This window comes from Triticum urartu, chromosome 4A (genome assembly GCF_056163025.1).
Source record: "Triticum urartu cultivar PI428250 chromosome 4A, HENAU_Tu73, whole genome shotgun sequence".
NCBI classification, from domain to species: domain Eukaryota; kingdom Viridiplantae; phylum Streptophyta; class Magnoliopsida; order Poales; family Poaceae; genus Triticum; species Triticum urartu.
The window spans coordinates 549,322,584-549,337,629 of NC_141876.1; the positions used below are offsets into that span (position 1 = coordinate 549,322,584).

Sequence of the window (15,046 nt, forward strand, 5' to 3'; positions counted from 1 at the left end):
CACCATGTTGCATTTTCACTGAAAAAGAAACACGGAGTAACAAGCATCGTCAGGCTCCTGGATACATTACTTGCTAATGTGCTCTCTTCGTTCCAAAATAATTAAAGTAATGAGTTTGTTCTAAATCAAATTCATTTTAGTTTAACTAAGTTATATAAAATATATGAACATCTACAGCATCAATTTTTATTTGATTCATTATGAAATATATTTCATATTTGTAAGTACGATATTACAGGTATTAGCACATTTTTCTATGGACTGTCAGACTTTAGAAAGTTTAACTTAATGCAACCTGTAACTTCATTTATTTTAAAAATGAGGGAGTAGTTACTAAAATGTAAAGGCTACTTAAAAACTAAAGCACCATAAGCTACTATGCATTTTTTTATTGTTTTAAAAAACATATTCATACCATTATTGTCAAAGAAGGTTAGAAAGAAATTGACAAAAGGTACTCCCTCCGTCTTATAATATAAAATGTTATTACAACTGATGTATTCATATTGGTCATAATAACATCTTATATTATGAGACGGAGAAAGTACAAAACAAGCAACCTAGGGCATGTATCGGAATCGGGACTCCGCAGACCCAAACAAGGTTTGAACTCTGATGCATGTGCGAAGATCTACCTAGCATGTGTCGGAATCGAGGCTCCGCGGACCCAAACAAGGCAATCTCCCATATTCATCACGGCTCGCCGGGTCTGGACATTACGTATCTACATGACCTAGCCGTCCACATGAAAAACAAAAATACGGCAAATTCTCATGTTGGATGTCATAGAAATTGTGTTTCTTTTTTTTCGCCGATTCAAATTGAACCCACCACATCAATGGCTCCTTCACATTAATCCAGATCCTTGCCCTTAGCGATCCGCCATACTCAAAACCCTTGGCATCAATATCCAGCTTGGTAACATCACCTAACATAACAACAATCTTTTTTGGCCATGGTGGGTATCTGAGATTAAATGGGAGATTTATTGCCATGGTCGAGCTCGATCACCACTGCATGCTTGCCCACCATCCAAGGACTTCCTTCCAAGATGCGATCCCGACCTCTATGTCCTTCTAGGATGTCGACGAAACTGTTGTCTCTCACTGAGTTAAACCTCAACCCTCTTGGGTTGCCCCAAGCAGGGCGTAGTGCATCCGCTATCGTATTGACATGAAGCATCCTGCGGTGCAGGACCTTGCCAACCAGCGCCAAAGATGGCACTGATCCTTCCTCTTCTTGATCATCATCAATCACAAGTTTTGCAGACTCTTTCTCCGACAATCTTATCCTCTCCAACTGCTCCTCTACTGATTCTTCCCTGATTCGTGATCCATAACTTGCCATGTCCGCTAGTTACCCACGAGCCCTAACCTAGCCGGCCTTTGCGCCACCTCGAGAACAACAGAAGGACCGGCCGAAGGTTAGAGATCAAAGCAGGGCGCCGTGGAAGACGATGAATTGCTCCTTTGCGCCACAGAGATCGGAGTTCGCTTGTGCGTCGGCAGAGCCACTCGAAACCCTAAAACGTTTCTAGGCATATACTCCTGATTGTACTCCTCATCTAAACGTTGTACAAGGACTAAAAAGGTACTACTAAATAAAAGCAGAACACTCTCTTCTCCGACGCCCCGAATCGAATCCCATCCCCCAAATTCCAAATTGCGCCGCGATCCCTAGCGAGCGATGAAGAAACCTAACCCTCCCCCCTCCAAGCCCTCCGCCTCCGCCAAGCCCGCCGCCGGCATGGCGCCGCGCAAGTCTCGCTGGGGCCCGCCGCCCGCAGGCGCCGCCGGAGACAAGGCCGCGTCCACCTCCCGCCGCACCCCGACCCCCACCCGTTCCTCCAACGCCAGGCGGCACCCCGCTCCTACCGCCCCCGCCCCGCAAGCCCGCAACCCCGCGTCCCCGGCGGCCGCCACCCGCCCGCCGCCCCACCAGCAGCCGCGGGTGGAGACGCCTCCCCCGCCGCCCTACGGCTTCCACAACCTCGACCGCCGCACCATCCACCTGGCCGACGGCACCGTGCGCACCTACTTCGCCCTGCCCCCCGACTACCCGTTCGAGCCCGCCCCCCTGCCCCAGCTCCCGCACTTCCAGCGTGCCGGCCCCGAGGCCTGGCCGCCGCACCAGCCACCGCCGCAGCAGCAGTTCCCGCCGCACGACAAGCGCAGGCACCCCGCCGATCCCGACGAGGGCTTCTCCAGGCACCCGAAGCAGTCCCGTTTCGAGCCGCCGCCGCATCAACCGTCGCAGATGCAGCAGCCCCCGGTGGACCGGCAAGCGCTCAGGAAGGCGTTCCTCAAGTACTCCAAGATGCTCAACGAGAATTCCGCCCAGAAGCGGATCTACCTTGAAGGTGGACGCGTCCAATGTCTCCCCTGCGGCAGGTTTGTTGATCCCGCCTTGCTTGTCACTTCCTTACTAGGAAGCATTCTTGTACAGATTGTACTCAGTTTTTTGTGCTGGCTTCTTTCCATTGTGGAGCTCGCTCTTACGTTTTGACTTCATATGACTTTACTATGTCTTCCTTATCGTCGTAAATCAATACTGATAATATTATGTGCATGTCTAGCTGGAGAGACACACATTGCGCCCTAGGTTTTTATGCCGCTCAATCAACATAGATTATATATGTGGCCTACTTGGCGATGTGTGACAAGTCTGTTCATTCCTCTAGATGTCGTGTCACTTGGCATAAGTAATTAAGTAGGAATAGTTTCAGGTGAATCGTAGCTTTGCTATTGCTTCATTTTATCTGATACAGGCATGAAATTGAACTGCACTTGATGCAGCGCCATTATGGTCCCTGAAATTAGTTTCTGTTATTGAATTTTTTATTCCTCGCCTGAGAACAACGGTATCATCATATTCTACCAGGCCCTTTGTTTGTTTCTGTGAGCTTGCCTCTGTGGCTAGCACATATCATATGTGATCCATGCTGTCTCTTTTCCGCCCACTGAAGCTTGGAGCCAAGTGGTATATTACTTTCGTGATAACTGAGAGAACTGCGAGGCTTTCTTTTCTACTTTGGCATATAATATTAGAATTAATACTGTTTTTATTTGAAATTTGTTATTAGGCTATTAGTGTGAAACTTCCAAGTTATAACTATCCCTGCATTTTTCTTCCAAGTTATAACTATCCCTGCATTTTTTTCAGAGCTACTTTTTGTGTAATATTTCTGATCCAGCTTTCTAGTACAATATTCTGGAACAATATATGTACTGCATATTCTGTTTCACTTCTTTTAGCTGAGTAATTAACATATTGGCTGATATTGCTCAGACAGATATGCTACTATCATATTTTTTCGTTGGCTATAAATAGTACTAGTATTTGTTTGAATAAATTTACATTGTACTCCCTCCGTTTCTAAATATAAGCTCTTTTAAAGATTTCAATACGAACCACATACGGATGTATATAGACATATTTTAGAGTGTAGATTCACTCATTTTGCTCCGTATGCAGTCCATATTGGAATCTCTAAAAAGTCCTATATTTAGAACGCGGGGGGGGGGGGGGGGGGGGGGGAGTATGTAAATCAATCGTACAGATTTGGATCCTGTACCAGTTGGAATGTACAATTCCACTGCCCAAAGAGGCTCCGTGGAGGCTGTGTTATTTACTAGCCTCAGCTTCGTCTGACTCTAGCCATGCTTGTCAACTATGGTTCGAGCGATTCGCAAGTAGGAGCGAACCTTGTCGCACCAGTCCACATCACGCCCCTGATGTGGCACTTGCCTCACAACTGTGCATGAATTGTGCCAAACTTGTCCTGGTTCACTGCAGCATGCACAGCTTCATGTTACCCTGTCATGCCTCTCGTAGATCAGCTTGCGCTGTCCTGGAGCTGGATTGTGCCATGTCAGGAGCATAGTTTTTAAAAATGAACTAGACCAGCGGTACGACTAAAAAACCATGGAACCGGTGACCTGTCCTGCCTAGTATGGTCAGACTACCATTTAAGCACATGAACCAGAGAACTCCCACTCTGATTGTCTGTTTCAGTGCCGAACTTGGAGGAAACCAGGAGCAGTCAAACCACCCAAGTGCGCCAGGGGACTCCTCTTCTGATATTCTCCCCAAAACCACCCAAGTGCGTCAACGGACTCCTCTTTTGATATTCCGCCAAAAGTAATGCGTGGGAGGGGTTTGAAACCACGACCTCACCTAGTGAGGTCTGAATTTCATCGCCACTAACCAACTAGGCCTGATTACTTTGGTGTATAACACCCAAATCTCGAATATTTGGAATTCTGAGGGTTGTGAGGAAGATGTGAGTGAGGGAGAAATGGGTACATTAGTGGGTGACAAAGACAAAGTATAACTTCGTTTTGAGGAGTTTGCCGCTGTCCAGCCTGCGGCTACTCTGGGATGGATTGAGGTTTAGGCCAACAGAGGGGCTTGCTCCCTTTCTTCTGGAGTTAAGAAAGGAACCTACTCTTTGATCTTTGGTGGGCCAGTATGTCTCATTTGAATGGGCTTCCAGTGACAATGTTTTTGAATGCTTGCCTATTGATTCACATGTTACAGCTACAATGCATGTCGGAGAGGTCTGTCCGTCTGTGAGGGTGAGCTCACGTGCGTGTAATAGAGCTATGGGCTAATGAATTGTATTATTGCTATTGTATATCCTGAAATGGCAAATCCTAATGGGCTGGTACTATATGGTCCAATCCTAGAGGCAACTCGGATGCAATTAGCAATAATTTTGGTATTGGAATATTTACCTTGTATTTTTTAGGTTTATTTATGGATAGTTTGGTAACCTGTGACATGGTGGTTTTGCAGCAGATGAGGCAGTAGAGAAATAGCTGGCATTATTCTATCGAAATATCATTTGTGTTTTGAACAACCCAAGATTGTTCTAAAAATTTCTCATCCGAAAGGGGACTTGGAGATATCACCCTCATAGAGGCACCGTTATTACTTATCATACCTAGTTATTACTTATCATACCTAGACCGGACCAACGCGACTGCAAAAAACGTAGACCTGATAGCTTGTTGGATCTAGGTCTATCAGTCTATGTGCCACGATATCATCCCTCTGAAATTTGAACCTACAAGCCCCTGCGGTTTATAATCAACTTGCAAGTAAGAACATAGTATAATATTCGTCAAAATTAACACATACTAGTTTTCTTGTTGCTTGTACTTTTAGCTATATATTCCATCTACATATTATTAGTGTTTTAGGGAAAGCATGGGACACCAGTGACCAGGTGATGTGAGGCCTTTGTAGGGGTGGTTATAATAACATTGCCAAGAGAGTGATAAGATCCTAGAAGATGGCTACAAGGGTCGGTCACCATTTCATATGGCAACTTGAATTATGCCTTCGTTCAAAGGGCATTAGGGCAGTAAATACATAGATGCCATCTTATCTCCACTTTGATAACTACATCTAGTATGTCTCTACCGTGGGAAAAAATATCGAGAGAAAGTACAGAAGGTAGATGCTGCCAAAATGGTAGATTAAATTAGATTGGACATTTCACATTTGTCCATCCATCCTATCCCCTTGAGGCTTGTTGCTTGTCATTGTTATTGCAAATTTCCTTTTGCATAACCTCATTCTTTGACGTGTGTGATACTCAGGCTGGGCAATCAGTTACACCGAACCGAATGGTTCGGTTTATCGGTCTATTACAAAATTTGGCTTTCACAAAACGATGACCGATCAGTTTATTGCTAAGTCACTAACCAAGGCATTTGGTCATGGAGATTCCGGTTCGGTGCTCAGATTTAATCGAGTAAACCGAACAGAGTTAAATGAAGTCAAAAGAAGACGAACACAGAGCAACTGCACCAATGAGAACGCAAACATATCAAATTATCAATTGAAGGGAAGGGAATAAGAAATGTAGTTGGATGCGCTAATCGGGACAAAGGGGACGCGGCGGCAGTGCTTCTTACAGATCACCAGACGCACCGCTGTTGACTGGAATGACACCGGCGAGATGTTGAGTTGGGGGCGCAGCACGGCCGCATGCCACAAGTCGTAGAAAAAGACGGCGGCGGTCCATGTCCAGCGCGTGGCTGGATCCAGCTTCACCCGGGATGCGATCTGTAGGACACCGATGTTCGCCTGCACTGGCCGCTAAGGCGGATAGTTGTGGTCTTGGAGTCCTGCTAGGGAGGAGAGTTTGAGTTCTTGGAGATGTCGAGTTGGGGGCGCAGCACGGCCGCATGCCACAAGTCGGAGAAAAAGACGGCGGCGGTCCATGTCCAGCCACGTCCAGCTTCACCCGGGATGCGATCTGTAGGACACCGATGTTCGCCTGCACTGGCCGCTAAGGCGGATAGTTGTGGTCTTGGAGTCCTGCTAGGGAGGAGAGTTTGAGTTCTTGGAGAGGTCACGAACTCATGATGGATGGGAGGGCTAGTTGGCGGCTAGGGAGTGATGTGACTTGTGACTTGTGAGGCTGCGACGGGATAAGGATAGGAAGCAACTTGGGAATTTGCGCAAGTGTACGAGCCTTTCGTTAGTTTTCTTGCTTTCTCGGTTCTTTTGGTCAACTCGTGTGTGAAACTGAATTTACCGAAGCAAAATCGGTTCGCTGTAGTTGTTGACCGAATGTACTACCGATTTTTTTGGTTTCGGTGACTTCGGGTTCGGTCCGGGTTTTTCAGCTCGGTTTTTCGGTCAACGGTTTTTATGCCCACCCCTATGTGATGTCCCAATTATAGTTTATTCAGACTCATCATATCTATATTTTCCTCATATGGTATATCTTATTTCCTTTCCGTAGTTGATCCAAATGCATCTCGTGTCGAGAACACATCTTCTTGTTTCACAAGCCTATTGTCAGTATGGTTACCTCCTAACATATGCTTACAAAGATTGGCATACACACAGGTGCCATTAAAAAGCCCTTTAATAGAACTTCTTTCCTTTGATGCCCCTTGTTTCCGATCAGCAGTCAAAATTTAACGCGCTTGCCTGTGTATGGCAAACTTTTATTGGTTGGTAAGTGTAGGGGGTAAATGGACGAGTTAATGACATGCTGGGACTAAAACTAAACATTAGCCATCAGCCTTAGACTTAGTGGTTGTGATTATCTGTGCATGGTAAGGAGAGCTCTGGTGTGGCCTAGACAACTTCATGCAGTCAGTACCAGCTGAAGCATGTTATTTTACTGGTGAACAAATATTACACTGTTTTCTTGTTGTGGGCTCTTCTTCGACATTGAAATTATGTTTTCATGCTTTCTTATCTCACATGTGTGATAGATATGCTTGGGGGCTAGTGCAATATATTTGACATTCTTTTTCATTTGTAGACCATGTCATGTGACAGATTTGCTGGTTACATTTATTTTAGTAGATATCAGCTCTTGTTGAACATGCCTTAATTTGTTTGCATTATGTCTGGTCAATGTGCACAATTCCAGGTCTTCTAAGGACTTTGCTGATGTGCACGGGCTTGTCATGCATGCTTACAACCCACCAAATGCAGATTCATTTGTTGATCATCTTGGTTTACACAAGGCATTGTGTGTCCTTAAGGGATGGGATTATACAAAAGTCCCTGATAACTCTAAGGCATACCAGTCATTACCTCCTGACCTTGTTCGAGCAAATAGGGAGGACCTTATTATATGGCCTCCAACTGTTATCATTCGTAACACTACCACTGGGAGGAAGAAAGATGGACGCTCTGAGGGTCTGGGAAACAAAGAAATGGATAAGAAAATTGCAGGTATGTCTATAATGTAGTCTCCAACTTATAAAGTGAACAGTTGTTGCATACTTGGTTGGATAAGTGCACAGCAGTTTCTTATTTGCACCGTGTCCTTGATATCAATGTCACATTTATGCAAGAGACCTAAAAAACTTGTATGGTAACACTTTAATGACCTTTCACCCTGGTCTTTCACTTTTTCTACTGAAGCATTATTAAAGCTATGCATTTATGTTAGGTCCATTATTCATTATACTGAACTAGGAACATTGTGGTCCCATAGGAATTGAACATACAAGACCATTGTATAGCTTGTCAAACTGATGGATTGAGAACACTGAATATTTCCCCTTTTTTTATGAGCTCAGTCCGTGTACTACTCTCAGGCACATTACTACCATGTGATATGGCTGACTCCGGTTGATTGTGTTGAGAGATTAGCTTTGCATGTTTTTAACTTCTGTTAGAGTCGGTGAGGATTGCGTGGTTATCCTATTTTGTTGGGTCATAGAGCAAACTGTGAAGAACAGGCCTGGCACAGTGGTGAAGTACTCCCCGCTTGTGCCAAGAGGTCCTGGGTTCGACACAGCCTCTCTGCATTGCACTGTGCAGGGGTAGGGCTTGCTTCGTATAATCCTTCCCCAGACCCCACCTGGGGTGGGAGTTTCTAGCACTTGGTCTGTCCTTTGTAGAGCAGAACTCTCTTGATTGATTGGAGCGGTGAGAATTGTGAGGTTATCCTATTTTGTTGGGCCATAGAGCAGAACTGTCTTGGCTGAGGCAGTAGCATGAGTGCTGTGAGTTCTTGCAAGGTTGATCTCTGCAGTAGTAGTGGGGGTATCTCCGGTGCATTATTTGGCTTAAGCGATCAGTGGCATCTAACACTATTAGATGAGTCATGTTGAGTATGCATTCCTCAAAAAGGAATTAATGCACAGAGTACACTGCCCCAGCAATATTAGTTTGCCCTGGCTTTGTTTTAATACCTGAAGTGCATATCCTGGTTTCAAATTCAAGGAGCTCCGTTAAGTTCTGATATTTGAGTCTGGAAAGCACACATTTACTTCCAGTGCGCTATGTATCTTAGTCAGACCTGGGTGTATTTTCTCATCTCTGCCTAATGTTTTGGCTGGCTATATATTTCTGTTAGAGGAAGACTTTAGCATTATCTTTGGGGTTCAGATTCTTTGCTCAAACGGAATATCAAATCTACTGTTGGTGTCGAGTGTGCAATTTAGATTTGAATGTAGCCACATTAGACTCCAAGAAAATAAAACCATATGAGAAATGCCGTTCCCACTTATGCAACTACTGCTCTGTTGAGCACATGTTTATGAAATAATACCATATATAGCACAGTAATATTTGCTGTGTTGTCATCTATCTTTGTTTTCAGAACTAGGGTTTGCTGGTGGCAAGTCGAAGTCCTTGTATGGAAAGGAAGGGCATCTGGGTCTGACACTTATCAAGTTCGCGAACAACCCATCTGGCTTGAAGGAGGCTGAGCGCCTTGCTGAGTTTTTTGAGAGGCAAGATCATGGACGTGTAGGTTGGTCACGTGCACAGGCTACTCACAACTTAGACCCTGATACAAACCCTATGCTGGTTGAGACTGATAGCAGGGGTGAGAAAAAGAGAATACTTTATGGGTGCCTAGCAATTTCCTCTGATCTGGATGAATTAGACTCAGATTCAAGAAAAAGGGCTACTGTCAAGAGCATAAAAGAATTTGACCCATCTGACTAGTCTCCTCAGAAAGGCCCACCATCCCGCCAGTTTGTTTAATTTAGACTGAAACATCTGTATCTCCTGTCAGTTCCGATTTCCTAGATACATGCTACTGCTGTGCTCCGGATATCTTAGTATGGATATAATACCTGCCCTTAGGATGCTTATGGTCATTATAATTATTCCTGGGATTTATTTTGTATCAAGTCTTTTCTGCCAGTCATCGCTCACTGATTGAATGATTATCTGGAAGACCTAATTATTCTTCCAAATCGGTAGTTATTTATTGCATTATCAACTGCCCGCAGTATGAACTGTGATATTTATCTTGCCTGTAGTGCATTTGGTAGATAAATTCGTGGCACAGTTCATGGTAATCTGGAAGGCTCATTATTCTTCCAAATCGATGGTTATCTATAGCGCTTGAATGTTGAAAGTGATGACGGGATACATTCTTTTGTAAGGATTAATGGTCAGATCAGTCTATATATCGTTGCATTAGGTCAGTACTACTATATTGCCTAGGGAACTGCCATAATCTTTGGATGGCCCCTCATGTTTGTATTGGTCTTTACATTCAGGGTACTTCTTCCAGCAATCTGTTGCATGGAACAAGATGGTGGTAAAACCACTTAAATGTCAGGTGGCGCTTCTTAGTACATTTTTGTTCAGTTTGTGTTTGCATCAGGGGCAGCTGTGATTTAGGTGCCAACACTTTGAAAATTAGGTTCAGAAGAAGATGAGGTTCGTAGATAGTAGTGGAGGAATAATATATTGTGCATATAGCACTTTCTCCTACTCTCTGTCACATAACATAAGATGTTATTACAGGCAATATGTGGGTATATTGGTTGTAATAGCATCTTATATTATGGAACGGAGGGAGTAGTAAAGAAGCATTCAACTTTGAATATGCATTGGAATGATAGAGATTTAGTTGGAAGTACCAGATGCTATAGTTAGTTCTCAAAACAGTACCATTTCAATTAATAGGTACGTCATTATTGGAAGGAACAGGTAAACTGAAATTTGGTTCGTGTGATGTATTCTGCCATTGAAATACTCTTGTCATAGATATGGATGTTTCTCAACAACATGGTGCTGGCACATTATCAGTTGCTAACGTTGCAGTGTTTGTTTCTTCCATAAAAAGCTGCACCTATCCTGTGGAGTCTAGTGCATCCCTTCTCTCCATCAGGGTGCCGAAAATGCTTTTAGCGTGTTTTTTGTTGGTGGGAGTGCAACAGTGCTCCTTTTTGCTGCCTTTTTCCCGGCGGCTGTGCTCGTGGCCACAAGACCTGGATAGGACCTTTGAGCTGCACAGTGCTGGGCTGTGCCGGGCTCGGAATGCCGCTGTCTGTTGCATCATTATTAGTGCAGGTTGCTGCTCCATCCGATTATGTTCTGATCTTGCTGTGATCGCGGCAATGTCTCTGTCGCCCCTGTGTAGTGGTCGCCTTTCTTCGGTTTCCAGTTAGCCACGCAGGCCTGAAATAATCAGGGAACAAACGCTGAATATTTCAAAAAAAAAAAGGGGAATAAACGCTGAACCCTACTGCAGGGCCCACCTGACGATTGAGGTCAGTGAAGCCACAAATGATCGATGAGATTTTTCAGCTCATGTGTCAAACTGTTGAGAGAAAAGTGAATCCTATATCCCTTTCATTAGATGATTGTAGGCATTTATATAAGGAGAAGGGATGCGATGAAGAGGCATCCGTTCGGGAGAGATGGCAGTTACAAGGGGAGATTTACCCCATAATTAACACACGTTAATTAAACTCTAACACCCCCCCCCCCCCTCCCTAATCTACACTTGTCTGTCCAGAATCATCATCTTGATTAGAGGCTCCTCCGAAAACCCTGTGGGAAAAATATGAGGAGTATAGTGTTTGATATATTGTCAAAACTCCTTCAAACCTAGTGAAAATAAGGAGAAAATGATGCAACATATAATGGTTATTGTCTCTTTTAACTCAATACGAGAAAACTCATAGAGTTTAGAGGATAATAAATATGCCGCATATACTTTCCTAAAAAACCCTGTGGGGAAAACAGAAAGTATGGCATATGATCTTGTGTTGATATTATCTCATTAAAAACCTTTATGAGAACCTATAAAGTAAACTCATGAAAGGAAAAAGAGTATAATATGATGCATTGAACAGGAACAATTCAGGAAGATACTTCCCCTGATTCTTGCATACTCCGAAGCCGTCACATATCAACTCCATGAACATATTTCTGGAATGTAGATGTTGATAGAGACTTTGTGAACAAATCAGTTGCATGATTTGACTTGCACGATATGCAATATATCGACATTGCTTATTACGTAACATGTTTGCATCCGGGCAACACAAGAGACATTATCGTTGAGATAATGGTTGGTGGATGTAGCCATGAGGTCTGTTTCGAAGACTATTCATGAGGGGGCTACCATACCTAGTAGGAACACTAAACTTGTCCACGATCTGACATAGTGGGGATCTGATCGATGTATCCAATGATATCGGTGTTCACATTCCTGTGAAAGTGAAAACCAGGACAAGATGTTTGATGCCTTGGAGATATCGAAAGACATTCTTGAGTACCAATCAATTGTGTTTGGTGGATCCAATGGCATTATGGAACGTTGAGTTCCAATATCTCATCTCCATCATCTCTTGGTTTAAATAGATCTTTCTCTACGTCTAGAGAATGAACTACAATGAGAATTATGGATGGATAAGATTTGTCCACAATGAATTTCTCCAATATATTTTGGATATAGACAACATGGTGTATCATAATGTATGAATGAAGGTGCTCAAGTTGTAGTAACGAGCGGTATTTTGGTTTACCCAAATCCTTCATTTTCAACTCCGTCATTTAGATGATTACATGTGTCGTCATTACAGACACACAAACATGGATAATCATCATTTTAGGAGTAATCCTTGTGTATAAGGAACTCACTACGTCGGTTGTACCATATGTACTGACAACAATAAGTCGTATGGTGACTTACTGATTTTTACACAATGTATGTTGCATTTTGCATTTCGATTCAGAAGTGAGATTCCATCGGGAATCAATCATATATGTCTGAATCTAGTGATCCACATGAATATGTAATCACTACATCTATCAACTGCAGAGATAGATGATTTTGTACTGCCAATGATATAAGTTATCGGAAAGAGATTCCACCTCTGGAGAATAGTTGGGTATCTGCGTGAACCCTTGTGCTACAATACTTGCTCTTTGTTTCACCACCTCGTTATTCTCAATTCTGTTTCCAGAAGAAAACTGGTGCAGGTATTGCTTATGCATACCTTTCCATTTTTGAGCAAGATCATTTCTACCTAGATTATACCCTTTGCTTGAGTTCAGTCCGAGTGTTGTTCACACTTTGCGATGGCCATGGTCTTTGGATCTGAATCACTTGAAAGGTTTTTCAATCTAGTTGAGAAATATATGTCGACAATTGTAGACTTCCGGTTATATGTTTCTCCAGAATCTATATATCAATATATAGTTAATGAAAATATCGTTACCCATGGTGACTGCTCGCGATTTCCCAATGCGATTGAGTCGGGTATTCCGATGTCCCGGTCATTGTGTGCACTGTGACCTGGGTTGGTGGAGGTTTCCCGTCCACTGGGTGTATAATGCCCATCAGGTGTCTGTCAACGTGAAGTTGACTTGCATTTACTGATTCACACGCCTTGATATTCTTGCTTGCGAGAAGCTGAATCCTGATGTACTTCTGCCATACATCTCCCCATGTTGCTTTGAACGGGGAGTGGAGTGGATTTTGTTGGTATCTCCACTCTTTCAGGCGTACTTTTGCAGGATTGTAGGATTGTGTGACACCTTTATAGTCAGTAAATGAATCTGGCAGGTTATTTGCAATGTGTTGCAAATCTTCTGAACGCAGCTCTTTGAGTACGTGGATTTGAGGCAGAAATGTGTTGAACATTCCACTAATTTCCTGGCATTCTTTATGGTACTTGAAGTCTCCCCCTAATGTCAATGTGTTGAACATTCCACTAATTTCCTGGCATTCTTTATGGTACTTGAAGTCTCCCCCTAATGCCTGGAAATATTCCTCGTTGAATCAACATACTGGCCTTGAATAACTCCCCATGTGAGGGGCTTGAGGTATTGACGGTAATACAGTTATTCCTCACATAGATCCCAACTATATGTTGAGGGGCCAATGATGTATGCCGGGTGGTGATATCGGTATGCAACCGAATTACCGCAGATAGGAAATACTTGGTAGATATCCACATATCAAAGATAGAGGGGAATACTATTATGCAGTTCTGTCATGAGCGTGTCAAACTGCATGACTCCAACGTAAAGTTGGTAAGTTGCAATTTCAAAGTAAAGATAATGCAATGAGCTTAACTCTTTCAATAGGATTCTACCAAACCATTTTGAGTCTAGACATTAGGACAAATTGCTAAACTTCGATCCAAAAGCCATAAAGAAGGCCCTCAAGGAGAATTCTGCAATGTTATCCATTCGATTTGCTTGAAATCGATGTCAGGATAATGAGCCAATGGTTTCGTGTGAATAAAGTACACACTTAAGACCATCATGTAGATATGTCTTTTAGAACCATGGAATACCTGAATAGTCTAGTCAATGGATGGGAAGAGCCACTTACCTCAACTTGATGCATTCAAGGAGTCTGAGTGGTTCAACGTAGACTTTAAGGTGTGCGAGCCTTAAAATTAGCTTCCCTATGTCACTTGTAGTGCACATAAAATCCAAATGGTGTTAGAATTTAGCATCATAATAATCATAAACTATCGGAATTGCTGATAGTTTCGGTTTCAACCCAATGTCTCGATGACAAAGGCGAGTATGCCAAGTTTTTCATGTACAAGACATTTTGGAAAACTATATTGGGTGCAACATGTGCTACGGGTTTTGTAGTATGTGTAGTACAATCCAGATGATACATAGAGAATGTGCTTGCCATATCCGTTGCATATGGTAAAGAGAATGTATTTCTCTTTCTTGTCAGCATAAGTTTTGCTATGGAAACCATTTTGACGAATATCTCTATAGCCTAGTAGGGTACGAGTTAAACCTGGGAAGCAATGAAGCATCCCGACGTTACTCGAGTACCCACAGGGATAGTAAATATGACTCGAGTTGAGCCAACAAATACCTCATCGCGTCTAGCGATTGTAAAATATCTCCTTTCTCTCAATGAGAGTGGAAAACATTGGACTTCCCTGAATATAGAGTTTGTGGTGCATATGTCCACAAGGCACATATCATTTTTCATCGTATTGACTCCCATAGAAATCTATATATAGACATGAAGATTCTCAAGAAAATCACTGTCGGATATATAGAATACATACAAATGAATTTGTATGAAAATGTTGATACAATATATTGTGATATACAATATATGATGACAATAATAATCATATTCTTATTAGAACATCATAAATGGACAGATATAAATAGATCACTAAGGAGACTAAGGGACTAAATGTATAGTCTCCAAACATGTCGGTTGATGCATATTCAACCACCATGCTCTCCATGCTCATAGGGTCTCGTGACAGCTTGATGGTGTCAGGTTGAGGGTTTGAAGTGAGTTTCAAACCATTAC

The 15,046-nt window shown here is 43.0% G+C and overlaps 1 protein-coding gene across 1 annotated transcript; it reads left to right on the forward strand.

Moving 5' to 3' along the window:
• Positions 1–1,192: 1,192 nt before the first annotated feature.
• Positions 1,193–9,728, forward strand: LOC125552697 (uncharacterized). The gene is made up of 3 exons (XM_048716349.2): positions 1,193–2,390; positions 7,403–7,710; positions 9,089–9,728. The coding sequence occupies exons 1-3, from the start codon at positions 1,687–1,689 to the stop codon at positions 9,436–9,438; spliced, it is 1,362 nt and encodes a 453-aa protein (XP_048572306.1). The 5' UTR covers positions 1,193–1,686; the 3' UTR covers positions 9,439–9,728.
• The last annotated feature ends 5,318 nt before the right edge of the window (positions 9,729–15,046 follow it).

Bases quoted from the DNA above. Each gene is read 5' to 3' on its own strand.
- LOC125552697 (XM_048716349.2), top strand. From the start codon at position 1,687: ATGAAGAAACCTAACCCTCCCCCCTCCAAGCCCTCCGCCTCCGCCAAG. The intron at 2,391-7,402 runs GTTTGTTGATCC...GCACAATTCCAG, and splicing joins CAATGTCTCCCCTGCGGCAG to GTCTTCTAAGGACTTTGCTG. The intron at 7,711-9,088 runs GTATGTCTATAA...CTTTGTTTTCAG, and splicing joins AATGGATAAGAAAATTGCAG to AACTAGGGTTTGCTGGTGGC.